Source organism: Macrosteles quadrilineatus, unplaced genomic scaffold (genome assembly GCF_028750875.1).
Source record: "Macrosteles quadrilineatus isolate MER2022 unplaced genomic scaffold, UCM_ALF_1.0 Scaffold_9__3_contigs__length_116548681, whole genome shotgun sequence".
NCBI lineage: Eukaryota > Metazoa > Arthropoda > Insecta > Hemiptera > Cicadellidae > Macrosteles > Macrosteles quadrilineatus.
The window spans coordinates 99,577,211-99,603,896 of NW_026542602.1; the positions used below are offsets into that span (position 1 = coordinate 99,577,211).

Genomic DNA, 26,686 nt, shown 5'->3' on the forward strand with positions numbered 1-26,686 from the left:
AAGGTTCCGAGTCAGCTGACAGTTGTCTCAAACCACCGCAAAGTACAAGTTACCAATTGAAAACTTGATATCATTTTTAATTAGTAACTTACCATTACAAGAACAACACTCAGTTTGGAAAAAGGTGTCAACGAAAAGAAAATACATTAGGAAAAACAAAGTAAGTTTGACAAATAATAATGATACGATTATTGATCCATTACAACACGATGATAACCTTGAAGTATCCTTGGAACAAACAACAAATCTATGTATAATTGCAAAATTCCAAGAAGATGATGAACCAGAATATATAATTCCTTATGTGTACCCTCCAGAAGTATAATCTTTAATACTGATTGTTAGTTATGAAAAACAAATATTTTAAATTATCAAAAGATAAAATGAAAATACAATTATATTATAAATTAATTTGAAAATAATAATTATAGTTCAAGTGCTATAATTAACAAATGCCATCCCCCCCACCAATATTTTTAACCCCCCACCACCACTACAACCCCCAATTGAAAACTCGGGTAAAAGATAGCCTCAGTGTTGGAATTCAACTAGTAAGTATTTGAAAGCCTTAGTGGAAACATGGAACCAACATTGAAATACAGAAAGGAAAAGAGAATTGTTGAAGGTATTTTAAAATTTTTATTTGTTAAGTCAAACTTTTACCATTTGAACCCAATTTATCGTTTACAGATTGAAAACTTAATTTTATTCTTAATTCATATATTTCCAAAAGAAGAACAACAACTAGTTTGGAAAAGAGTAACAAAAACAAGAAAATATACTAAAAAGAACAAGAATAAAGTATGTACAATTAATATTAATAAAGCCAATGTTACACCACAACAATATAATAACTTTGAAGAAGATTTTGAGCAAAGCCCCAGTTCAGATTTAACTAAAAGAGAAAAGAATTTAGTATTTTCAAGAATCTCAGAAAAAATCAAATCTAATAGTACTAAAATAGAATTTACATTACAACATGGAGAAAACTCGGAGGAATATTTGAATCAAGACATAAATGAAAAAATAACTATGGAAGATGAAAGATATTATAAACCAGAAAATGTAGATGTAAATCCTGATGAACCATCCTTACAAACAGAATCACAATATGGAGGAAACTCTGAAGAATATTTAAAACAAGTTATAAATTTAAATTTAACTATTGGAGACGAAGGACATCATCAAACAGAACATAGAATTATAACTCCTGATGAACCGTTGCAGAATGAAGAAGAAATAATAAATAATGCCTCAGAAATTAAAACATTTAAAATTAAAACACCCCTACTGACAGAAGAAGAGATAGAATTTTTAGATACAATGGATGTATATGATAATAGTTTTCAGGGACAGACAATTAACAATCCCTCTAAAAATAACATAAAAACGCCCAAACTGACAGAAGATGAGACCGAATTCCTAAACAAAATAGAAATACCAAATAATAGTTTTCAAGAACAAATAATTGTTAACTGTGATCAAATTAAACAAGAACTCCATCTAACTGAAGAGGAAATGGAATATTTACAAGAATTCGAAACAGTATATATTGAAGATACATAGCTTATGCATTTTTTATTAATATGGTAATTGTGGCTACAGGTTTGATTTAAAAGTTAGAATTAAAAAATATTTACTGATTTGGTCTTTAATGAATATTTAGATTGATGTCCCCTCCCCTTTCAAAACATAATCCCCACCACCTTCAAGTAAGGCTATAAAACCCCCACACTCTAATAAAGCGGAGTTTAAGACCCCCACTATGTAATGTGGGGGGTTGCTATGTGGGTTATAAAACTAACATCCTACCAGGAGACCAGTCAGTATTGCATGGACTATCCTTGCTGTTTGGACTTTGGTTCAGTGTTATACGGACTATCTCTACTCTTTGGATTTTGGTTAGTATTGCTAAATTTGAATATGTCTGATACTCTAAGATTTCGATATAAAACAGAAAGACTCAACAGTTTTGTCAATTGGCCAGTTTCATTTTTAAATCCAAGTTCAATGGCTACTTCTGGATTCTATTATTTTCAAAGAGAAGACGTTGTTCGGTGTGCATTTTGTGGTGTTGAAATTGGATCTTGGGTTGAGGGAGATGATCCCACACTAGATCATAAAAGATGGTCACCTTCATGTAAATTTGTCCAAAACATGCCATGTGGAAATGTTCCCGTAAAAAATATCTCTGAAGATCAACAACCATCACTACAAAACTTAGGGATAAATCAAATCAAATTTCCATCCTTTCCCCAGTTTAAATTATTAGAGTCAAGACTTAAATCTTATCAAAAATGGCCAAAAACACCAAAATTTACACCTGAAATGTTCAGTGAGGCTGGATTTTTTTATACAGGGAAAGAAGATGGCGTTATATGCTATTACTGTGGTGGGGGGTTGAATAATTGGAGTAAGGAATCAGATGAACCTTGGGTTGAACATGCTAGACACTTCCCAAAATGTTATTTTTTGCTAACAACCAAGGGAAAAAGCTTTGTTAGTAATGTATGTGCAAAATCTCCAACAAAAGAATCAAAACAAGAGGGTTTAAATGAATGTAAATTAAAACAAGAGGAGGATAATAAAGACATAATAAGTACAAAATTACAAAAAAATAATCCAGGAAACAATGAATGCAAAATATGCTATATGGAAGAAGTGGCTATTGTGTTCTTACCCTGTGCTCATGCTGTGGCCTGTGTAAAATGTGCTTTGTCACTAACTAAATGTGCAGTTTGTCGCCAAGATATCACTGCAACCATCCGTGTGTTTTTTTCATAACATTGCAAACTTAGAAATTTTGTTTATAAATATTTTAAAAATCGTATATAAGTTTTAATATTTTAACATCATTTGATTATTGTTACAATATAGTAGAAAAATAAAATTAAGACATCTTATATGAAATTTGTTAATAATTTTGCTTAATATGATTTTAGTTTCAGTGAACAAATAAAAATATTCTTTGAACATTGAAAGTGATTATTTAATACTACTGAAATAAACTTTTATGAAAAATTACAATTAATCAAATTTTAAAATGAGTATAAATAATAATATTGTGAAATATAAAATAAGGGTGTAATTGTTAAAATACTAAAGTGAAATATTTTATTGAGTATATTCTATTTATTTATTTAAAATGTACTATAAAAGTAGGGTTGGTTTATTCAATAGATTAGTTTACTGGAAAGTAGTGTGTGAATAACATTGTGACTTTAATCATGGAAGCATTTGACAAATATCTTGAACAGGTTAAACAAATAGCTAACTAACACCAAATCTAGTGGTGATTCCAGTTATTTTTATGAAGATGTGAGAAGAGAGTTTGAATATGAACTTTTTAAAACATCTCCAAGAAAAGTGCAAGGAATTGTTGTTGGTGTTATAAGAAACTCTATAATAATTGATAAAAATCTTCTCCTTTCTACAGGAAATAGAGAAAAAAGTGATAGATCTATGAGCAAACTTGAGATGCTTGATAAAGTTACATCAATCCAGAAAAATGGAAACGTTTTATTTCTAAGAACACCAATGATTTTTACAAAGTATAACCAAACTCAAAAATATGTTTGATCAATGCATTTAATCCAGTGTTATTACATATTCTGAAACTCATTCTTCAAAGTCATTCAAATAGCTTTGAATCACCAATTCCTATATTTTGCCTTGGACGGAACTCATATGATTGTGTTGCAAACTGTTTGAAACAACTTCATAGACCCAAGTTTATAATTTTAAGCAGTGTCCACCCTAACAATTTAAAAGAGTTGGACATAAAAATAAATCTGACAAGTTGCAAAAGAGAAAAGCTACAACTATTAAGGAAGAAATTATACAGAGTAGATTATTTTTTTCAAGTATTTTATGTGTTTTGTAATCTTATTAATTAAAAATGTATTTATAATTATAGATTGTTCAATCATTCAAATTAAATAATATTTACTTAAATATTTGATTTTAATTTTTAATAAGTAAGGAGACACAATGTTACCAATTTAACCTATATTTTACAATTTCATTTTTAAGAAAGTGCAAAAACCGCTACTAAAACTATTAGTCACAATATATTGGTCAGTCTCAGTTATGGATTTAATTGATACTGATGTTTCCTCTGTTAATATTGAAAATATGTGGAAAGAGAAAACTGGTTGCATCATTTTAAATTTAATCACGAAGGGGGAAATAATACATAGAATTGATTTTGATGGAAATCCATTGAGATTGGGTGTTTATTTTGATAAAATGTCTTTACAGTTTTTAGATGGTAGTACAATGGTTAATAATGGGATTTCAATGTCTGAAGTTTTGGAAAAGACCAATACCTTCTCTAAATGTAAAATATTAGATATACTAATTTACAGCATAATTGGTTGTTATGAACGAAAGTCATTTTGGGTGGAGCCATTTAATGATTGTAACAATTTAGATAGCCTATATATTAAATTGAATGAATTAGAAGAGATTGAAATAAAAGATGTAGATTTCTTAATTGTTAAACTTAGAAAACCTGGATACAGTATGTATTTAGAGGATGGCAAGGAAGAGGGGATGGTGATGAGGAAGTGGAGAGAAAAGAGTAGGATTATCTCTTTGCAGGGACGCATGTTATTTCGTAGACTGTTTTTCACAAGTATTTGATGTATTCTGTAATTTTATTTGATCATAAATATGTATTATTATACAATGTTTAATTTAAATTAATTAATATAGGGTGGTGCAGAAAAAACACATGTTTTTCGAACTGTTAGTATGTGGCAACGGGATAGGGTATTAACCTTGAACAAATGTAAGCAGATAGCCCATACAATACCATTTCAGTTACTATGGTATGTTGGAGTTTACAACATCATATGTTTGTTGTCAAGCAGCTTTTTAGAAACTATGATTCTGTAGTCCCAGTGTAACGTCTTTTCCATCAACATTTTAGAGTTGGACATCAAGCTTTAGTGACTGATCACAATACTATACTCCAATGAATTGCAATGTTTAATAATATTGGTTATGTGATGAAAAAGAAACCATCTAGGCTTCCTCATTCAGTTTGTACTCAAGAAAATACAGACCAAGTCAGATCAACAGTTACAGTTACTAGATCTAGATGATATGCAGTAGTGCTGGGTATGTTGGATCGTTTACTTCACCACATCTTACATGATGACCTCAAATTTTATCCACCAGCTATAAGAAGAGGATTTTGACAGTGTAAAGAGTTTTGTCCCATAATGGATAAAATGTTTGAGGAAAACCCCAATGAAACGGTCTTCATGAGTGATGAACCACATTTTCATCCTGATGGTTATGCTAATGTTTAAAAGTGGTAGCATCGGAGAACCCACAAGAACAACACCAAAAACCTCTACACAGTTTAAAGGTAACAGTATTGTGCTGCATTGTTGACCCTATTTCTTTTAAAGAAGAAGGGATTGCAGTTACTGTTATACAGCCTCACTACATTGAAATGTTAAACTACTTCCATCATCCAGAACTTGACAGTTGTCAAGTGAATATGAAAGACATTTGTTTTCAGCAGGATGATGCCACAGCTCACATGGCAAGAGCATCCATTGAAGTAATTTAACAAATGTTCCCAGGACATATGATTTTGACATTTGGTGATGTTCACTCACTCAACCTGTTGACATGTGACTCCTTTTTGTGTGGATATTTGAAATCAAAACCTTAAGAACTCCAATCGTCAGGAAATTGAAGCTATGCCGAATGAAATTTTGGAGAGAGTTGTCCATAATTTTCAGAAGGGGATCTAAATTTATATCCAGCAAGCAGGGCATCATCTCAAAGACATTATTTTCAGAATCTAAATATAGTATGTAATTTCAAAAACCTATAATTTAATAATGTTTTTTCAACCCATTGTGTCCCAGTAGTTCAATATTAAAAATATGCATTTCTTCTGCACCACTCTTTATTAACTTAGATATTAAGTTAACAAAAAAACTATGAAAAATAAAATATTTGGTTTGTTAGTTTTTAAAAACTACCGTATTAATGAAATGTTACAAATCACTTTCTCAAATCATATTAGAGGGAATTGTCCTATATGTTTAGAATGTAAACAATTATGTCATATTCAGTGTGGTCATGTAATTTGTCAAGAATGTTCAAAACAAATAAATACTAAATGTGGAATTTGTAGAGATACAGGATTGGTTTACTATTACTAAATTTTAAATATTAATATTGTATAAGAGACTGTTGTAAAATCCATTTATATATTAATTTTAATCTGTTCACAGTTATTACAGTATATACAATGGATACAATGGATCTGTACTGTTGTGAGAAGAAGTGTTTCTTGGTTCCTGATGATCAAGTTGATGGTCAAAGTTGTAGCCAATGTAAGAATTTTTCATACTGCATTTGCAAGTGCAAGTCATTTACAAAACAAAAAAAGAAACACAGAAGGTGTCACATATTATAGTTTTGTATAATATGTTGTATTTGTTGTTAAATTATAAGTTCAATATAATGATATGTATTGTAGAGTAATATTAAAAAGTATTGTATATTTTCAGCCACATGTTTAATCAATAAATTGCTCATGTAAATTTAACTTGTATTATCATTTCCTTTTCGCTTACTATCTCTATCTGGTGATCCATTTGGCGACTCTCGAGCTCGTTTACGAGGTATACTTACACCTTCAGTACCTGTACTCTCAAATTCAGTTGGTGATTGTATATCTCGTTTAAGAGGTAGACTGATACCAATTTTTTTCTTAGAAGTTATTTCACTATAGTCATTTTTTAATATATCATAATTAACCTTTAATTCATCAAGGTCTTTCTTAAGTTCTTCAAATTGTTGTGTTTTCTTTCGTATCTCTGAAGATTGATTTTCTTGAAATATTTCAAGGTCATATTTTTCATTTTTAAGAATTTTAATTTCATCCATCAGGTTTTATTTATCTCTTGAATCTTTTTAGTTTATTGTGATTCAATAGACAACTGTTTTTCATTTTCATTTATGGTTTCAATTAATTTGAAATTATCTTTTTTAGTTTTAGTGCAGTAGAAATAGGGTTTGAGGTGGAACTAATTGCAACAGAAATTATTCCAGTTAGAAATGGTAGGTAATACACTTATAAAAAACATACTAAAAATATACATTTGTACTGTTACGCAAAATACGGGTTTTTGGTCGCCATTTAAAAAAAAGTGTAAAATTTTTAATTATTGTTAAAAAATCTGGTTTGGTATCAAATTATAGAACATTTCATGCTGGAAAAGAATATCATGGTTGAATTTAAAATATACTGTTAACAGTGATGCAATATGGGCGAAAAAAGGTGCGTTTAAAAATGTGGCATTTGAAAAGTTTTCTATTTATAAGTTATTTTATACTTTTAAAATTTGTTTTTTTTTTCATTTTTGACCCTTAAAACGTAAAATTTCCCAATTTCTCTCTAGACCTTTTTAAAGAGCTTAAAAAACAAATGGTTAAGTATATCAAGGGGGTTTTGTACGATTATTGGTAACGGGGAAAATTCAAAAAATTGGAAATTTAAAATCCCCATGTATTCTTATGGAGAATATGGTAAAAAGTTGTAGTTTCCTTGTTTATGGATATATTTTGATAAAACTTTGAAGATTTATTTATTTTATACTAAACAATTAATATTTTACTAAAAACACACTTAATTGGTTTCCTTGTAGCAGCAAACCTTGGTACTCGTTTCGTTTAACCTAATGTTATTTATTTAATAGACTAGCAACAGAGCCCATTGTGGTTAAATTAATGCAACGGTCTCTAGTAAAATAATGGTTATGAAATCCATACACCACTTTACTCACTAATATGTGGTACATATTAAGCTCATAATAACACACTTAACATAAGAAACACACTTTAAACATAAATGCAAATTGTTAACAACAATATTTAATCAAAGAAAATTTAATTAAATAACAATATAACAATAAGCTGTTAAATTATCAACTCATTTTTCGTATGGTTAGATTATGCATACTGGTAAATCAATTATTGCAATCTATAAAAATAATTGGTTTTTCTTTTCCGAGGCGGGTTAGCTCTTCTACCAGACCGATTTTCATAATTTTGGCCTTAAGCCGGGTTTACACTATGTAGCTAAACCTGCTACATTGCAGATTTGTGTAACATCTAGCAATGTTATATGACATTTGCTAGAAGTAGAAAAAGTAACTTAACAAAAGTGCTATATAACACTGCTATATGTAGCAGATCCTGCTATATATAGCTAAAATTGTGCTATCCATCGGGAGTCGGTAAATATCAAAAGAAATACGTGCTATATCTAACATTGCCATATGTAGCAATGATATACATATATTTTTCGTCTAGCATCTGCTATATGTAGCGCTGAACGGTTTTGCTCAGCGATCTTTGTTTACAATGGAAGGACTGGACACGGAAAGTGGCAGTGCCTAGGATCAAGATGATATTATCGGGGCTATCGATATTATAAACTTAATTGAACTGTTCCGTGGACAACCGGCGTTGTGATCATACGTAAAACGTTTTTGAAGTTACCGTCGCCTTATTTAGCGTTTTAATTATGGATTGTCAGGGTATTCATCATCATTAAGGTCCCGTAATAAATCTGCTACACTGTACTTATTTCTCGAAGCAAGAAGCGGTCAAACCTAAAACTTGCTAAAATCTTCGCTCCTGTCTGTATCTCTCTCTGACTTCCAAGATCACCACGATAGCTGTCACGAACAATGTCTCTTCATCGCACATTTCGATACGGAATGCGAATGAGGTTGTGCTACATATAACATATAGCACGAGCACCAGAATCACTAAAATTGTTTGTAAATTTTTCATACAGCAAAAGTTATAAAGCAATGGTATATAGCAAAAGTTATATAGCAGGTTTTGCTACATAGTGTGAATTCGGCTCTAAACTAAAGCTATAAACGCACCATAGATTTGCTAGCATCAGCACTCATTTTGACCTATAGGTATTTTGAGCTATGCACAAACTGCCTCCCTGTACATTACTTATGGGAGTTAAATTTGTTTTTTTCGAGTTCGTTTGGCTCTTCTACCGGACCGATTTTCATAATTTTGGTCTCAAAGCTATGCAAGCACATATTTGTCATCATTAATCTATCAAATGTATAACCCTACGAAAACAATTAAATTGGATTTTTTCAATTTTTACTTCAATTAAAAATGTATTCCAGCAGTTGCATTATCCTATATGTTTTTATCTAAAAATCTTCAGTGAAATACCAGATTCCATTGGAATTATTGATTATTGAGATTGGATGTACCTAAAGCACACTGCTAAATTATAAACGATCCAAATTGTTTAAAAATGGAGTTATCTATCATCGATTTATAGTTAAAAAGATCTTACTTGCAAACTCAATAGTACCTAAGCTATTTGTCGACGTTGACGGGTTTCACCTAGCAAATCTTAAAAAATCAAACTTTAATAATTATTTGAAAATCTACACGAATTCCTTTCCAATGACCCATTAGGTTATACAATCGGTCCAGTAGAACTCTAGATTTAGTTGTACAAAGATTTTTAAAACTGAATTACTAGATTTAATTGAAAATCAATTAAGACAAATGGAAATTCGTTTAGGCTGCAGGTTTGCTGCGGCGGGGGTATTTTGTACTACGATCGTATTTCTAAATAGTGCTTATAACCACTATTATAACATTTTTCAGCATTAAATTTCCTATAATTTGATACCCAAAAAGTTATTTTTACGAATATAAAAATGTTGACACTTTTTTCAAGATGGCGGCCAAAAAACGTATTTTGCGCCACAGTACGGATGTATATTTTTAGTATGTTGATTAGAAGCATACTACCTACCATTCACAGCAAGAATCATTTGTGTTGCAATTAGTTCCACCTTAAGCTATATTTTCGATTATTTCTACTGCACTATTTCTTCAAGCTCAGTTGAAAGTTTACTGTAATTCTTCATTCTATTTAAAATTTCTTTTATTGAGTTTTTATCTAATTCATTTTTAATTTTGGACAATTCTATAAGTTTTGTTAAGAAATTTACTAGTTCATCAAATGATATATTTGGACATATAACATTCAGTTTAGCAAGTAAGTGTTTATTAAGATATTCTAATTTCTCATTTAAAGTATCTCCCTGAATTATATCAGTACTAACTTGACATGCTTTTATAGAAACAATTAATGTTGTAACTTCAGTTAAGGAAAATTGTTCATCATATATATCTTTAAATCTATCTTTTAATTCAACTAACTGATCATAAAACGATTGCCAATTATTATCAACACCAGTTATACTTATTACATCTTGTATCATTGTTACAACTTGAGAAAGAGAATTACATTTTAATATTGTAACTACACTTAAGGCATCTTGCATTATATTATTTATTGTGTTGTTAAAAAAATCAACATAACCTTTCATATTTCTATTAAATGAAGTTACATTTCTTTCTCCAATAATATTATATAAAGTGTTAAGTTCTTTAATTGCTGTTACAATATTTAATACACCAAAATTTTTAAGAAACTCTTCTAATATTTTAAAATCCTGTGCCCCAATCAAAGTCAAAACTTCCATTTTGAATTCCATTAATTCACTGTTGTCACCTTTAGAGTCAATAAAAGTTTGAATTATTTGAAAACAACTCCAATCATTTTTTACATCTATTTCAATAGTCCTTAAATTAGAAACACAATTCTTTCTGGAATATAAATTTATACACTGCTCTAAAGACAAACTTTTAACATCTTCTTCTGTAATGTTGAAATCTAAAAGTAATTTTTTAAATATACCTCCAATTTTTATATCAGTTTCAAGTGAAAACAGCTCTTCAAGTTTACTTATGCTAAAAGTGGTATTTACTTTTTCCATTATCATTTTAAAATTTGTAAATAAATCCATTTGTATTATATTTAATAATTCTTCAGTATAGATGTTTAAGTTATTTATAAACTGTAAAAATCATCATAAACTATTGGAAACCGTGAGCCAATATTTTTTAAAATATTTAAACTATTGTTAAATGATATAGCAAATTGGTTAAAATCATCAAGATTTGAATCAGCAGATAAATTAGTAAATGTTTTTAGAGCATTTAATTTATCTATACAGTCTTGATCTTGTAAATATTCAACATCCATTGGTTGTGTTTTAAATGAATTTAATAATTTATAGATAATTTTAAATAATAATTTCTCATTAGAATATTTAGTCAATAATGGTGACATTTGATGGTATTCACTTACAATCATTATAGTCGATTTTAGACGGTTAGGAAATCTAATATCTTCTAGAAATTCTTCTAAATCTTTATAGTACGAGTGCCATGACAAATATTAAGTTTCATCTTTTGTCAATAAGTAAAATATAGCATCAGTTAAAAGTGTAAATGATTTAATATGATTTAAATTTATATTTTTAATTATAGAGAGATGATTAAAAATATCCTTTAAGAATTTGCAAAATAATTCTTTTGCTTTTTTATTTTCATTATCAACTATAGACCTTAATATAAGAGACTCTATAATAACTTCCTGCATTTTTATTAATGATTTTATGTGTAGATGGTAACATTGCTAGTGGCAAGTCCACATTTTGTACAAATCTTTACAGTTTATTAAAGGCAAAGGGGTTTAATGTAGTGTTATATACAGAACCAGTTGAAAAGTGGAAAAGAGTTGGAGGAATAAATTTACTAGAGGTATATTATAAAAATACAAAGAAGTGGGCATTTGTTTTCCAAATAAATGCTTTATTAAATTTTGCTGACATTGAGAGAAATGCCCTTATACAATCATTAAATAATTCTATTGTCATTATGGAACGAAGTTCATTTAGTATATTTGAAATATTTTGTAAATATTTAAGTAAAAATATTTTTAATTCTGCTGAGTCCCTTATATTACAAGATTTTAAGAAAATATATTCTAGTATAATGGACAATTATAAAAAAATATTATTTATCTACATAAAAACTGATTATAATATTTGTTATGAAAGATTAAATAAACGAGCTAGACCCGAAGAAAGAGGAAAAGTAGATAAATTATATTTAAAAGCTCTTGAAGAACTATATGAGGAAAGTTTAGATAAACTTTGTGTTCCCTATATTACTGTCGATGGGATATCTTATGATAAAAATTCAATTGAAGATAGTAAGATTTTGTCTGAAAATCAAAATGTTGTCAATGTAATTTTGGCTTTTATTCAATCTTATAAGTAGTATATGTACCTCTTACTAATAACAAAACTATCATTACAATAAACATGATAGTTGAACCCATGTTGCTATTTGAAATTTTTGAGATAACAGCTTTTGAAACTTCAAAAAGTTTCAAAATGCGTAACATAAGTAAAAAGTTAGGAAAAGGGGTGAAACCAGAGTTTTTTGAAAGCTCATTTAGAAACTAAAGTGTTATAAAAATTTGAACCCCCACAAAATTCCACCTCTTTGCAGTAAAAAGTAGTTCAAAGGTCTATTTTTTGTATGTTTTTGAACACCCTGTAAATAGGGATGAAAATAATTTAAATCTTTTTCCACTAAAATACTCAAGACTCGAGGACTTTTAAAATGAGGTATGACATGACCCCCCTTTACATTTGAAAATTTCCCAAAAACCACCCCCACCCCCCAAAATCTACCCTTTGGGGTGATTTTTTGGGTTTGAAAATAATTTAGCTGAATTCCTTGGGGTCAAAATAGGGGGTTCCAGTTGCAATTAGGTTTCCATTTGCTTTCATATTGGAGCTATAGAAGCCAGCCGGGTGGTCTGAGACACCCTGTATTTTGATCAAAGTTGGAAATTTGGTTTATTTCATACTAAGCTATCAGCATTTAAATTACAAAAACACCTTCCCTGTATCAGGAAACCTAGGTACTCATTAAAATAGATATTATTTTAATAGGAAATAAATCTGACAATTTTCAGGTAATATTTAAGTAGAAATCCAGCCAGGTAAATGAAAATTTGCTCAGTCAGTAGGTTTGCTGGGGCAAGGGTATTTCCATATCTTTCCGGACTTGACCCCACCATCTGGCCTTTGGTCTTCCTACTACTGGTCTCCTTTCCCTCGGATCTCCTCTTAGTACCTTCTTTGACAAGCTCTTCTCATTTCTCCTCAAGGTATGGCCATGGCCAACCCACCTTCTTCTGCTTTTGGCCTCTCCTACAATATCGTGGTCTCGGAATGATTCTCTTTACTATTTGTTGTAGCAGATTCTCAATCCTCCATATTCACATTTATATAGTCACAAACAAGACTACAAGATAGCACCACTCATCCTACACTCATCTCCATTCATACTTGGCTTAAATACCTACTTTGTATGGTCACACCATTTCATTGAAAAGTATTTAAGTATTAAATCTCTTAGAACTTTTTTCTAAAAGGTTATAAATAAAGTGTTTTGTGTGTCTTATTTTCCTTGTTTTTGCTCAGGATCCAATTTTCCCCTCCATATAAAAGTACTGGTCTAATTTTTGTTTTGTAGATTCTAATTTTTGTTTTCTTTGAATAAGCTTTGATTTAATTAGCTATCCACATGCATACCAACTTTTATTTGCTGCATTTATCCTGTTCTGAATTTCTATATATTCTGTATTTCAAAATAAAATGTACCTAATTTGTTGACCCCATTAAAACTTCAATCGTTTCCTGTTTAACCATAAAACTAATCTCTGCATATAATTTTCATTCAAAGAAAACCGGTTGGTTGATAGATGTAAAGGTTATCTTGGCTATGCAATCATAGTTTCAAATATTTAAACCTTAGCACTGACGTATTACTAAACAAAGCTATATAAAAAATCTTAACATTTCCCTACTAAATTTTAAAATTTGAAACTCAACCGTGTTCTCGTGTTAAAAAAGGATTTTTTGAAAACAATGAAAAAGACCCAGATTAGGATCTGGACATTTTGACCCATGTTTTTAATGTTATAAAATATTATCATGTCATGAAGTCTGAAATGAAAACTCAAGTTAGAGAAATTACATGTTGCTTTGGAAGTTGTGATGATTTTCATATCTGCTGATATTGTAGACGTTCCACTGGCAAGTAAACATAATGTTGAACCAATAATGCTTGTTAGAATCATAAACTGTTACTGATATATCTCATGTAATCCTCATCTTTCCGACATAACTGATCTCTTAGAATGCATTTAAAGCCCCGTCTCCACGAACCGAACATGTTCGCTGAACACTGTTCGCGAACATAAAAAACGGACCAACATTCCACCATTAGCCGGACGGACATTTTCAGTAGCTTAAAGATTGTTTATAAGTGATCCGGACATTTTGATTAGTTGGTGATCTTGTGTAGGGATGGTTACATCTACACAGTACACAGCGTCGTCGTTATTTAGTGTACATAGCAGCTACTTATTTGCTCATGTCTACTCGTCGACCTCCTCGTTGGTGGCAGAGACAACTGTTTATAGGAAGAAATGAGTGCAGTGACCATTATCGTGCAGAACTGACCTCGAGTTGCTGATTTAGGAATTTTACAAGGGTGTGTAGTGAGGATTTCAAATGATTTATATCACTGATTAGGCCAACTATTTCGAAACAAGATACTAATTATCGCAATGCTATAATTAACTACATTTAACAGAAACTGACTTGACAATCAATCAAAACACAAATGTCTTAAAAAAACACGAGCAAATGCCAAACTTCACTAGAAACAATGATTAATTATACTAGCTGCACAAGGAGAAACATGATTTAGACTAAAATGTTCGGTCTAGGAGCGAACTTTTACAGCCAACATCCAGTTCCCATCACTACGGTCAGAATGTTCGAAAAGGCGTTTCCACCAAACCAACACCGAACAATGTTTGGCTGAAATACAAAATGTCCGTTGAACATTGTTCCACGAACATTTCCAGTTGGTGGAGACTCGTCTTATAACAGACTACCATAGAAAAAATAAAGAGAATAAACAATATCAGCAATCTGTCACATACTTTATCTCATTTGCTTGTCCTTTATCATGGTTAAGCCGTGGGAGTTAGTATGATATTTGCAGAATCATATACGTTACAATGACTTTTGAACCGTAGTTTTTACAGCTACGTTAAACTATGTTGTTGGGACTATAACATACTAATTTTAATCATTCCCGGTTTTTCCCAAATTCAGATTTTTTATTAATTTATATGGGTATTTGGTATAAAATAAGTTAAAATAGCTTTAGAACCAAATTTTTACGGAAATGGGAGCTAAACCATTTTGTTCATACTGTAATCTTAAGGGCTAATATACTAAAATGTTATAAAAAATGTTTCGGCCATTTTCAAAAAGATTCAATTTTTCTGTTAAATTATGGGTTTTATGGGGAAATCCCCTTTAAAAATCATAATTTCAAAAAATGTATAAATTAATGCCTGGAGACAACATGGATTTAGTACCTTATATACAACATTTCATAAAAGTTGACCACAGGCGTGGTCTGTAGCTCTATACACATCCACACATACAGTCAGACACACCCAAACACACACCACTATGAAAACCACAATTTTCGTCCGAGGGGCTCAAAACGGGTATATCCACTAAATAAACTCTAAAAATTTTACGAAAAAAATACTCTCCATCCTGTTTTAAAATCAGTATGTTGTTTAATTCTTTTATAATAAATTAACAGTACCAGCAAGCTGGCACATAATTGTTCATGTTAGCTTGATTTTCAATAATAGGTAAGCAGCAGACGTAACTGATATTTTATGAGGAAAGCCACAAGAATTGCAATACCTTTGAACCATAATCTTTACAGCTTAAGGGGGTTGTACATTTTTCTTTAGAGTTAAAAGGACCCCATAACATACTGATTTGCAATCAAAACCGGTTTCATTAATGACAAGTATAACCTGTATCGTAGACATTAGGAATGGGAAATGCTGTAGAACAATTTAAGGAATTAAATGTTTTATCTCAAAGAATTTAAAGTTGAACAAGTTGATGCGCTCTAAGTTACGCGGTCGTGAAATTCATCCAAGTTAAACTCAACTGTCTGAGGTTAAAAGTTCACCTGAGGGAAATGCTTTAATTCCTTCCCAGAGCCAAGCATTCCTTGACTTAGTTGGTGTAGAGTTTTACTTAAATTGTAAAATGCCGATCTCAAACAAATTTTATATATTTAAACAAAAAAAAAGTAAAGCTTTAGTTGTAATATATATATACATTTTAACTGATGTTTCTTTGAATCATCACACAGCATGTCAACTAGCGGGGAATGAATTTCAGGATGAGCACATGATCTACATGATATATATGGGGATACTGCCCTAAAAGTCATACCTTAGCAGTAGATGAAATTTAATCATAGTCCTTATCGCAACCAGTTCAAACTAGTTGAAGTAATGTTTATTTACATATTATTGTAATTTAAAGATGTTTCCATTACCCAGTATTTGTGTGAAAGTATCTGGAGACAATCCTTCTGTTAATTTGTTTTACAAGTATTTTTATTTCTAAAAGTGTCTACACAATTTTTTCTTCATAAATATGGACGTTAAAAAACATTGATGTATTTATTTCGGTTAAATTGTCTACATTGTACAAACAAAGTGTAATTATTGTTGAAAATTCTGCAAATAGAATTTGAAATTGCATACGTAGTACTTTAAGAGCTACTGGTAACACCTTATTTCAGCTTAGTCAAACTATTAATTCCTACAAAAATAAAAAATCAATGAAAAACAGTAATGTGAAATAATAATATATTTTTCCTGTTCCACTGTGCAATGGAGTGTGCTGGCTTCAGTTGAATCAGTTTCTGAATGTTTGTCAACAAATGTACCATCTCAGGGCAGCTGCGGAGTGGCGGATTAGCATTTATATTGAGCTCTCAGTTTATTTACCTTTTTGTTATTAAAAAAAACAAAAAAAAACTCCTATTTATTTTTTTGTCAACGGTATTTGCTTTGAAGGACATTTTTCTAAATTGCTTTCACATTCAGTGAATTATCACTATGCAATTACAGTTCTTTTGGCTGGAAATTCTGTCAGTGAAAAAATGAGTTATTTTACCCGAAGAATTTTAGGTCTATATAATATTGTAGACATTGCTGCAGTGTTAATAACGGGTCTTTCTTGCAAAAAAAAAAAAACTGTAAATTAATAAGCAAGCATGTTTCTTTAAAACCTTTTTTCTCAGCTCGTGTGCATCGCAGGGAAATTCTATGCAAATACTGTAAGAAAGATATTCTCCTGTAGATGTGAAGAATCCCTTTATAAATTAAAATGGACTCAAAATAAGCACACAAAATGAATTTGAAAAAAAATAACATGGGCCTTATGAGTTGCCATGCTGGGGACGAAATAACAACAAAATATAAACAGAAAATCAAAATAAATGGAAAAAATCACATGTTTAATTTACAGCTTCGGGTGAAAATAGAGAAGGCTTTCATACTTGGCTTAAAATACCTACTTTGTATGGTCGCCATTTAATTGAAAAGTATTAAAGTATTGACCAACTATTAGGACCCATTTTACTTTGGTGTTAACCAAGTACAACGAACGTTTCACGTTTTATAACCTCGTTTTTAAACCTCGTAAAATCATTCCGTTATATTCTTATTCGCCTGTAATATTAGTTCTTAATTAGATCTCAACGTATATTTCAAGTGGCTATGATGACCACTTAGGTAAGCTATAGTTACTAGCATCCTTGTAATTATAATCTGAGTCTGAGCCAATAAACTCGAAACGATGATTAATTTACGAACATGTTAGAATCCTGGATTATCTCATTGTAGGCTAGGCTATCTGGACAAATGTTAAGGTGTGACTAATTTTGGGTGAGACATACTATCTCGTATTCATGAAGACGTTATTATCATTTGTTGTATCCCCAAACAGAATTTTACGCTACATTTTATGGCAAACCAAACAGGGACACACATACTACTATATTATATTTAATTTTGTCTCCTACCCCAAAATTACGCCACAACGTCATCTTTGATCATTTATTATTAAAATTGCTTTAAATTGAAACATATATTCTTTTTAACATGCTTACATAAAAAAAATGAAATAATTTATTTTATTGGTAACATTTTTGAGCTTGGTAATTTTTAGAAATTCTCCTAAATGAAATGTGTGTACAATTTAAACAATACAATTCGAACCAAAATATGTTGTCAACAAATTTTATGACAAAATAACCTATATTACTGTATTTAAAAGCCACGAACTACAATTATATGTTCACAATTTGAATTTATTACTGATGGTAATCAATCCTACATGACATTGGAAATAAGTGATATTGGTAACAAGGATCTGTGTTTGATGTCTATTGTTAAGTTTCACATATTGTTATGTGTCACATATTGTCATCGATAAAACCACTTCAAACATGTGGAAAATTTCAAGAGTATCAGTATAGCCTCACAAAAGATATCTGAGAAATTTACTCTAACAACACCAACCCGATAGTTTTCACTGTTTTACCTTCTTACTGTGTTTATACAATAAGCGTGTATGGTGTCAAATGTTTTGGATTTCAAACAAATGTTGGTGTCATGAAAACTAAGTTGTGAAACTTGTTATTGTTCATTTCCTATGGTAAGGTATTCATAGCAACTTTCTATAAGGAAAAAGTTGAATAACTTCTTGATCAGCATCGTACATGTTATTCTATTACCTGATAAAAGGATATACGTCTAATAACCACAGAAAACGTACTACTATAACCCAGAATGCCAACCGCATGGTAAAAAGCATTAAGCGGTTTGAGAGAGCTTTGCCTGTCAATCCGTAGGCAGCGCCACCAGCGTTGCCATGCAATAGCATAGCAACGCTGGTGGCGCTGCCTACCGATTGACAGGCAAAGCTCTCTCAAACCGCTTAATGCTTTTTACCATGCGGTTGGCATTCTGGGTTATAGTAGTACGTTTTCTGTGCTAATAACACATGTAATAAGGTGAAGTAACGGCCAATAAAGTTTCTTCCCTTGTTATTGTTGTTGTTGTTTGTTATTGGCTACCAGAAGTAATTACCAAGAAGTTTCTTTAAGTTGGCTACAACTGGAGTTGATCTAGACACTCTCCTGGAAAAGTTAAATTTCTATGGTGTAAAGGGGCAGCTTTTTGAACTGTTCAAATCATACCTGACTGGACGTGGGCAGCTGGTATTGTATAAATCCGGGTTGTCAGTTGGTGAGACAGTTGTCTTCGCCATTTGTCATCACATGATTGTGGGATTGTTGGAGGCAAGTTGTCCTCAGTCTACTCCCGGAGACAACTGGATTTAAGACTATTTTAGTTTTGTCACATAGTTCTCTCAAAATATGGTGCAATATGACGATAAATATTGTTCATCACACGAGCAAAAAGTCTTTTTTCAACCATCGCTCATATTCCGTAAAACTTGAGCTCGGGTCGAAAAGAGTCACACTTAGTGATGAAATATACTATTTGAATTGTAGACGTTCAAACTGACTTTTAAAAAGCAAATTTACTATGTAGTTAACTCAAAACACATTGTCTAATTTTTTACATTACCAACCATGATCGATATTAGTTAACTAATATTGTAATTTATGAATTAATTAATATACATAGCCTTATTATGGATTTTATAATTTCAATAAAACAATAAGAATACAAATGTTTTAGGTTACATACAGCCAAACTGACGTTTTAAGGAAAATGTACCATGTGTGGTGAACACAGTAATACCATTGTGTAATCATTTAATAGCTCCAACCATTATCACAACTAGTTACCCAACAGACATGAGTGGCTGTGGCAAGCACTATTGAGTTGTTTCTTTGCTGTAATGACTTCTTTGGTTTTAGCTTTTACTATAATTTTAGTGACTTTATTTCCAGCATGCTCTCCGGGAACATATACTGGCCTCGGCTACAAATTCTCTATTGACAAAATACAAATGGAAAAAGCTCCTTTGAAGACGTTTGTAACAAATTTAAAGTACCCTTTTGAAGATCACACCATCACTACACGAGACGGATATGTTCTTACTTACCATCGAGTGGTGGCATCATCTCCCGAGGTGGAAGGTAAAAGGAAGGAAGAAGCTCACAGACATCCTGTGCTCCTTGTACACGGTATCCTACAATCCTCAGCGTTCTACCTGGCAATACCACAAGGACTGGCGTACAGGCTGGCAGACGCTGGGTTCGATGTATGGGTGGCGAACCACAGAGGCAATCCTTACTCAAAGGCTCATCTGAACCTCAATCCGACGTTGAATTCAAAGTATTGGCAGTTCAGCTTTGACGAGATGGGAAAATTTGACTTACCCGCAGCTGTTGACTACATTCTTAAGAAAACTAATAAGAAGACTCTTTCTTACATAGGGTTTTCCATGGGAACCACAATGTTCTGGACGTTCGCCCACTATTGGCCGGATTACATGTCCAAGATAGATTGTATGATAGCAATGGCTCCAATCGCTATACCTAACTCACTCAGTGTTGTCATAAGTAAATTCAAAAACGGAGCAGTGAATTCCATTCTAAGGTCACTCAACATGTTGAATTTCTATGAGTTTCGACCGGATTATAGAAGATTTGCGTTCATAGCTCGATCCCCGTGTAGTGGTCCGGAAACAAAGAAAGGTTGGTTATGTAGGGGGATTGTTAAGCTGGTTTGTTTGTTAACCGGCATGGAACAAGACCTTTTAAGCTACAAGGACATGTTAAGTACACTGGATTTCATGTCAGCAGGAACTTCGATTCAATCTTTGTTTCATCTGCTTCAAGTTGGAAGTGCAAATGAGTTTATGATGTACGATTACGGAGAGAGATTGAACATGTTTTACTACAGTGGAAAAACAACGCCTCCTAAGTATGACTTAACTAGAGTGACTGTTCCTGTTTACCTTATACAAGGGGGAAAAGACGACTATTCTGTTATGAAAGACACTAAAATTCTGAAAGAAAGACTGGATGTTAATGGGAAAGCTTACCTTTTTCTGGAAGAGGAAGCAAAAGACTACAACCACTTGGATTTTTTCTTTGCTGATGGAGTAAACGAAATAATACACCAGCCTGTGGTAAAGAAGCTAAGTGAACATGTTAAGTATTTATTATGAATCCTCGGTAATTTCAGGAAATACAAACTGAGAATATCTTGCCGAAGTAAGTTGATGTTATAAGAACCTTAGAGTCACTTTTTATTTTTTTAATCCATGTTTTGCCTCCTGGATTGATAAAGAGTACTAAAAATAGGTTGAATATCTTTTTACGTCTTCAATTCTAGTTGTCTTTTCATGATGACTATAGATACGTGGCATGCTGCCCCATTGTCAAATCTTCAGTCTTCTTGATTACTATTATAAGCATTGGTTGTTACATTCCACATGCAGTTCATACACGCACTGTCACACAATACAGTTTTATTTACACGAAACATTTAACATTTAATACTTTTGGCCGTCCCAAACAAATTACTTACATCGTGTGGACCGGTCACTGACTGATGCAGTGTGGCGTTGCCACGTAAGCTTTGCATCCAAATGTATGACTAAAAGTTTCACTGATGACGGGATATTTGAACATTCTAAGTGTTTTAGCATTAAGCAAATCCGCTCAGTTTTCTGATGATTTAAAGTAAAAAAGTTTGCATTGAACCAATTAGAAGAGATTATGATTGCGTTGTTCACTGTTCCTTCAGACTCAGTAAAACTACTATTTGAGGAACAGAAAGTGGTATCATCGTTATATAAGAGTGATTGGCGAGATAAGTTACTAGGTCATTAATAAAAACAGAATAGGCCCCAACATTGACCCTTGAGAGACTTGCGCTAGAGTTTCCAAAAACTCTGATGAATCCTGCCCAACAACCACTTTTTAGAATCTGCCACATAGATATGATTTGAAGAAATGTTGCTAATTTGTATAGATCCCATAATATTTCAATATTTCCAAAATAATTTGGTGTGATGTACTATCAAAAGCTTTACTAAGGTCCATTAAGGCTACGTTAAGATTATTTGTGTCTTCGAAAGACCTCAAGACCTCAGAAATCAATTTGTCAACTGCCTTTATTGTTGACAAACCAGAGCTAAAACCATATCGAGCTGAGCTTAGAATTTCGTTCTTTTCGAGATGGTTGTAAAGCTTAAATTTAATCTATGCGTTTTAATTATCTTTGACAAAATTGGAACCATAGAAAATTTGATCTAAAATTATCAATAACGGTTCTATCTCCCTTTTTATAAATTGAATGTGTTTTGGAAAATTTTTAGGCTATGTGGGAATATACATGAAAAAATTGACAAGCTTATGAGATAAACTAGTGGTTCTAAAATGAAAGGGATTATTTCCTTAACAACATTATTTGAAAGACCAAAAATATCTTCAGATTGGGAGGTTTTTAATTATTTAACAATAACAATTGAAAGCAATGCTCGGATATCTATTGGTTGCTGTTTGAAGAAAGTGACAAAGTTACGATTGCAATTGGAGGAGTCAACATTTTTGCCACCATTCTACCAACATTGCCAACATTAATGAAGTGCTCATCTTGTGCTAAAATTAGGGTCTGGACTTTCAGTGAGTTGTCAGTACCGGATTCCAATTTTATGAGACGCCAAGTACCAGCACATTTATTTTGCGCATTAGTGACAATATTGTCGTTTTATTCAATTTTTGCCTCAGTGATAGCTGACCTGTATTGTTTCCTAAATTTAGGATACAATCCTTTCAACTTATCATACTTGGGTATTTTTAGCAAGTCATTCAGTAAAATTAAAGTGTTTCTCTGTTCTTTCATACTGCTACTAAACCACGGCTTTAAAAAACGTTTAGCTCCTGGCACAATTTTTTTTTGTTATTCTAGGACAATGCAAATTATTTAATTATACAGCAAGACGAGTTTATCTAGAAATAAATCAAATGCCAGGTTTACATCATGAGAACAAAACACTTCATCCCAAACAAGAAAGTGCAATTTTAAACTAGAAAGAGAGGTTATGAAAGCCGAACTGTGGCCTGTGGGTATTCTCATTGGCAAATACTTCCCTTCTCGTCCTCGTCAAAACGGGGATGGTGTCCGTAGTGTTGAATCCTATGTTTTTTAGTGGATCCAGTGACTAAAAAATAGACAGGTTAATATGGACTGTACACCAATAGGCCTATACGTAAGTAAGCCTAGGCTTAACCCTATTACAACTTTCTGTGTGCTTTCTCTCTTTTTTAACGTAAAGAGATTTGGTGATAAGCAACCTTTGTTGGAGGAATTCACATTATTCCAGCAGTGTGACTTGGTGTGCCTCTCGGAACACTGGGTTCCAACATCAGGTAAAGACATTTTAACCTTGAACGGCTACTCCCTTGTAACAAATTTTTCAAGGTCTACCAGTGCCAGAGGTGGAACTCTATTTTTGCTCATGCTAATTTGAATTGTAAAACTTTGGACAATTCAGAATTTTGCATTGAAAAAAAAAAAAAAACCATTGAGGTATGTGCTAAAAATAATTTATCGCACTCCTGACAGTAATGAGTGGATATTTCTTGAACAGCTTGAAAAAATCTTACTTTTAGTTTTTAAATGGGATAACCATGTTCATCATTGAAGGTGATGTGAACGCGCAATTTGATGTGAATTCAGACAGGAGGTCAGTTACAGAGCTACTCAACTTGCTTAGACAATTTGACATCTACCAGCATAATGAGCTTCCAACTTGCAATGCCTGTCTTGACAATTGTAGGTGAATTGTTTTTCTTATGTTAAGAAGGATAATGTGTTTTGTGTGGTGGAAAACTTTCACTTCTCCGACCACAGTGGCCTCCTTTTTCAAATTGTATCCAACAGAGTTCTGCTGAACAATGAGATTTCAAACACTTTCACCTCAAAAAGAATTTTGTCTATAAACAACATGAATTTTTTAAATTCAAACTTAGCACGATCAATAATTGTCAACACATATTTGAAACAGGTAAAATCTTCACAGGTGAGATATATCAATTTGGTTAAATTTGAAATGTTTGAGAATAAAAATTACTGAGCCTCCGTGTGGATAATTATTTCTACACTAAGCATCAGCCAGCCTAAAAATTTGGGGTTTATAAAACATAATCTCTTCATTATAACACCAATGCTCGCAAACCAATGCCACACTGCACGCAAACTCATCCAACAATACACACAGCTCATCTACTTTATTTCTGATGCATGAATATCAAACACATGTCACCTTTATTTATTTTATCGGCAGTTTTTTATAATTTACTTTGGGTTTTGTGCTGATCTTTAAAAAATCACAGTTTTCCGTAAAATAGCCTCCTTGTATTTTTAGTTTTTACGTTGTTGTTATAATTTAACTAAAATATCTTAAGTTGTTCTGAGGAGCAAAACAACTTTTTTTTTTCTCATGATACTTTAGTTTAAAGTTGGCGTGAGCGGACTGAGCAGTGAATAGCTAAATCTAAGATTATGATTATTTCCAGACGCCACACCGTTGACACACATTTGCGTTCTCGGACATTGATGATGAGAGGACACTGACCACTGACCAGGCTCTCCAGGGTATCGGCTAACACGCATCAGTCGGTGTACCGGTCAACACGATGTTTGTAATTTGAAATGTAAAATGTTTTGTGTAAATATAAATAACTTTAAAGAATTTACTTTAACATTTTGTTTTACAGAAAAACATTTACTCTTATTTAGTTTTAGTTTTAGTACGGTACCCTGAATTTGATTTCTCACTTAGTGAAATGCTATTATGTTTTTACTTTTAGCTGGGAATTCTGTAGGTGAAAAGGGAGAAAATTTACTACAGTAGAATAATTTTAGGTTGATATAATATTGTGTTTACACTTTGCTGTATTGTGAATAATAGGCCTTTCTTGTAGATACGTTTATACGTTTATATTGTTTATACATCATATTTACTTACCGGTATATAATTATTTATGATTAAAATTTAGTTAAATAAATATTCCTATTATGCCTACATTGAAAATGATAATGAAATAATTTATTCTATAACATTTTTGAGCTTGGTAACTTTTAGAAGTTCTTATAAATACAATTATTATTTTCACAATCACTGACGATAATCAATTCAACATGCCATTTGAAATACAAGTGATGTCAGTATCGGTAACAAAGTTCTGAGTTTGACATGTATTGTTGAGTTTCAGATATTGTTAGCTTGTCATCGACAAAATCACTTCAAACATGTGGTAAATATCAAGTGTATCAGTAGCTTCACAAAAGATCTGAGAAATCTATCTAACGGTCCATTAATCCAATCGTGTTTAGTGTTTCACCCCCGTACAATGTTTATACAATAAGCTTGTGGTGTCAAATGTTTTGGATTTTGAATCAATGTCGGTGTCATGAAAATGATTCCTTAAAATGGTTATCGTTCATCGAAAAGTGGTGAGGTATATACAAATTTTACGAAAGAATATTTACAATAATGACCGGCTAGTTTTTAAAGAAAACCTGTTTATGAGAGCAATTCACTGTAAACTCGTAAAAAGCTTGACCTAAAGAACTCATAAAAACTACAAGTAAATTGAACCAAATGTCCAAGCTATAACTCCGTATTAAAAATTCACTATAAAAATAGTGTTGACACTAAAAGGTAAAATACATAGAGGGACACTGACAAAGATAGTGAGTAAAAGAAGATTTTAAGTGCGAAAGTATTTGTAAGTGAGTTTTTGTTTTTACCAAAGACGAAATTCTAATCTAACTTTAGTCTAATTCAGAGGAACCGGTCTTAAGCCGAGGACCAAAATAACTTTAATTAAGGCTTGAACACTTTATGTGGCAAAGACTTTTAATTTGCAGTATATTTAACTTCCTTTGTAGATTCCTGTGGGCATTCTCGTTTTTACCATTTTAAATTAAATCACCTTAAACTTTTCCACTTTGTAGTTTTGGATCTGATGCCGGTGGTTTTTTTTTAATTTACCAATTGATACATTGCTTACAATCAGCTGTAAAAATCTGGGTTTACATTATGTCAGTTGGTGGGACAATTTTCTTCGCCATTTGTCATCACCTGATTGTGGAATTGCTAACCTGGATAAGAACAATTTAAAAAAATGTTTAACATTTTGTTATTAATTGCCATGAACATACAGCTCTCGATACATGAAGTTGCTCAACAAGCTTAAAATAACTAAATTGTATTTTTTATTAATTTTTAGCAGCAAACGTCTTTGATTATGTCAGAAAATGGAATTTTCGTCTCTTTTAGACGTCTCCAACCTATTAAATGATCAAACCCACCACAGCTCCAATGATTAATTTCAACAGCATTATTGCAAGTCAAGCGACTGGGGAAACAGAATTTTCTTTCGTCTTGACTTATGTAGCATTGCCAAGAGTAAGAACTATCAAGATCCTGCCGTTTGAACCATTGTTGATATAGAGTTAAAAAAAAAAACAAGAAGAGTACATGGACAGTAAAAAAAAAGAGATTGCTTGTGACGCAATGAATTAGATTCTCATAATTGATCATTTAAAGTTTTATTAATTTTTTAAGTCATAATCTATGATATTTTAATAAACAATTGGTTTTATATAGGAAACAATAATATTTGGTTAGACCTTTGTTCGCTCCACTCAGTTGGCAGATCTAAAACCGGATACCTAGTTATAATTTTATATATTTAAATATAAACGTGTAGAAACACCATTATTTTCATTGGTAAATTATATTTTTGATGATCGAAATAATGC

At 31.7% G+C, this 26,686-nt stretch overlaps 2 protein-coding genes across 2 annotated transcripts; both read left to right on the forward strand.

Annotated features, from left to right (window-relative positions):
* The first annotated feature begins 1,923 nt into the window (after positions 1-1,923).
* Positions 1,924-2,784, forward strand: LOC129003663 (death-associated inhibitor of apoptosis 1-like). Its single transcript, XM_054431961.1, has one exon. It carries the CDS (start codon positions 1,924-1,926, stop codon positions 2,782-2,784), a length of 861 nt encoding a protein of 286 aa, XP_054287936.1.
* A 16,976-nt stretch (positions 2,785-19,760) lies between these two features.
* Positions 19,761-21,074, forward strand: LOC129003664 (gastric triacylglycerol lipase-like). Its single transcript, XM_054431963.1, has one exon. It carries the CDS (start codon positions 19,797-19,799, stop codon positions 21,072-21,074), a length of 1,278 nt encoding a protein of 425 aa, XP_054287938.1. The 5' UTR covers positions 19,761-19,796.
* Positions 21,075-26,686: the final 5,612 nt, after the last annotated feature.

Excerpts from the sequence above, each read along its gene's own strand:
- LOC129003663 (XM_054431961.1), top strand. The coding sequence starts at position 1,924 with ATGTCTGATACTCTAAGATTTCGATATAAAACAGAAAGACTCAACAGT.
- LOC129003664 (XM_054431963.1), top strand. The coding sequence starts at position 19,797 with ATGACTTCTTTGGTTTTAGCTTTTACTATAATTTTAGTGACTTTATTT.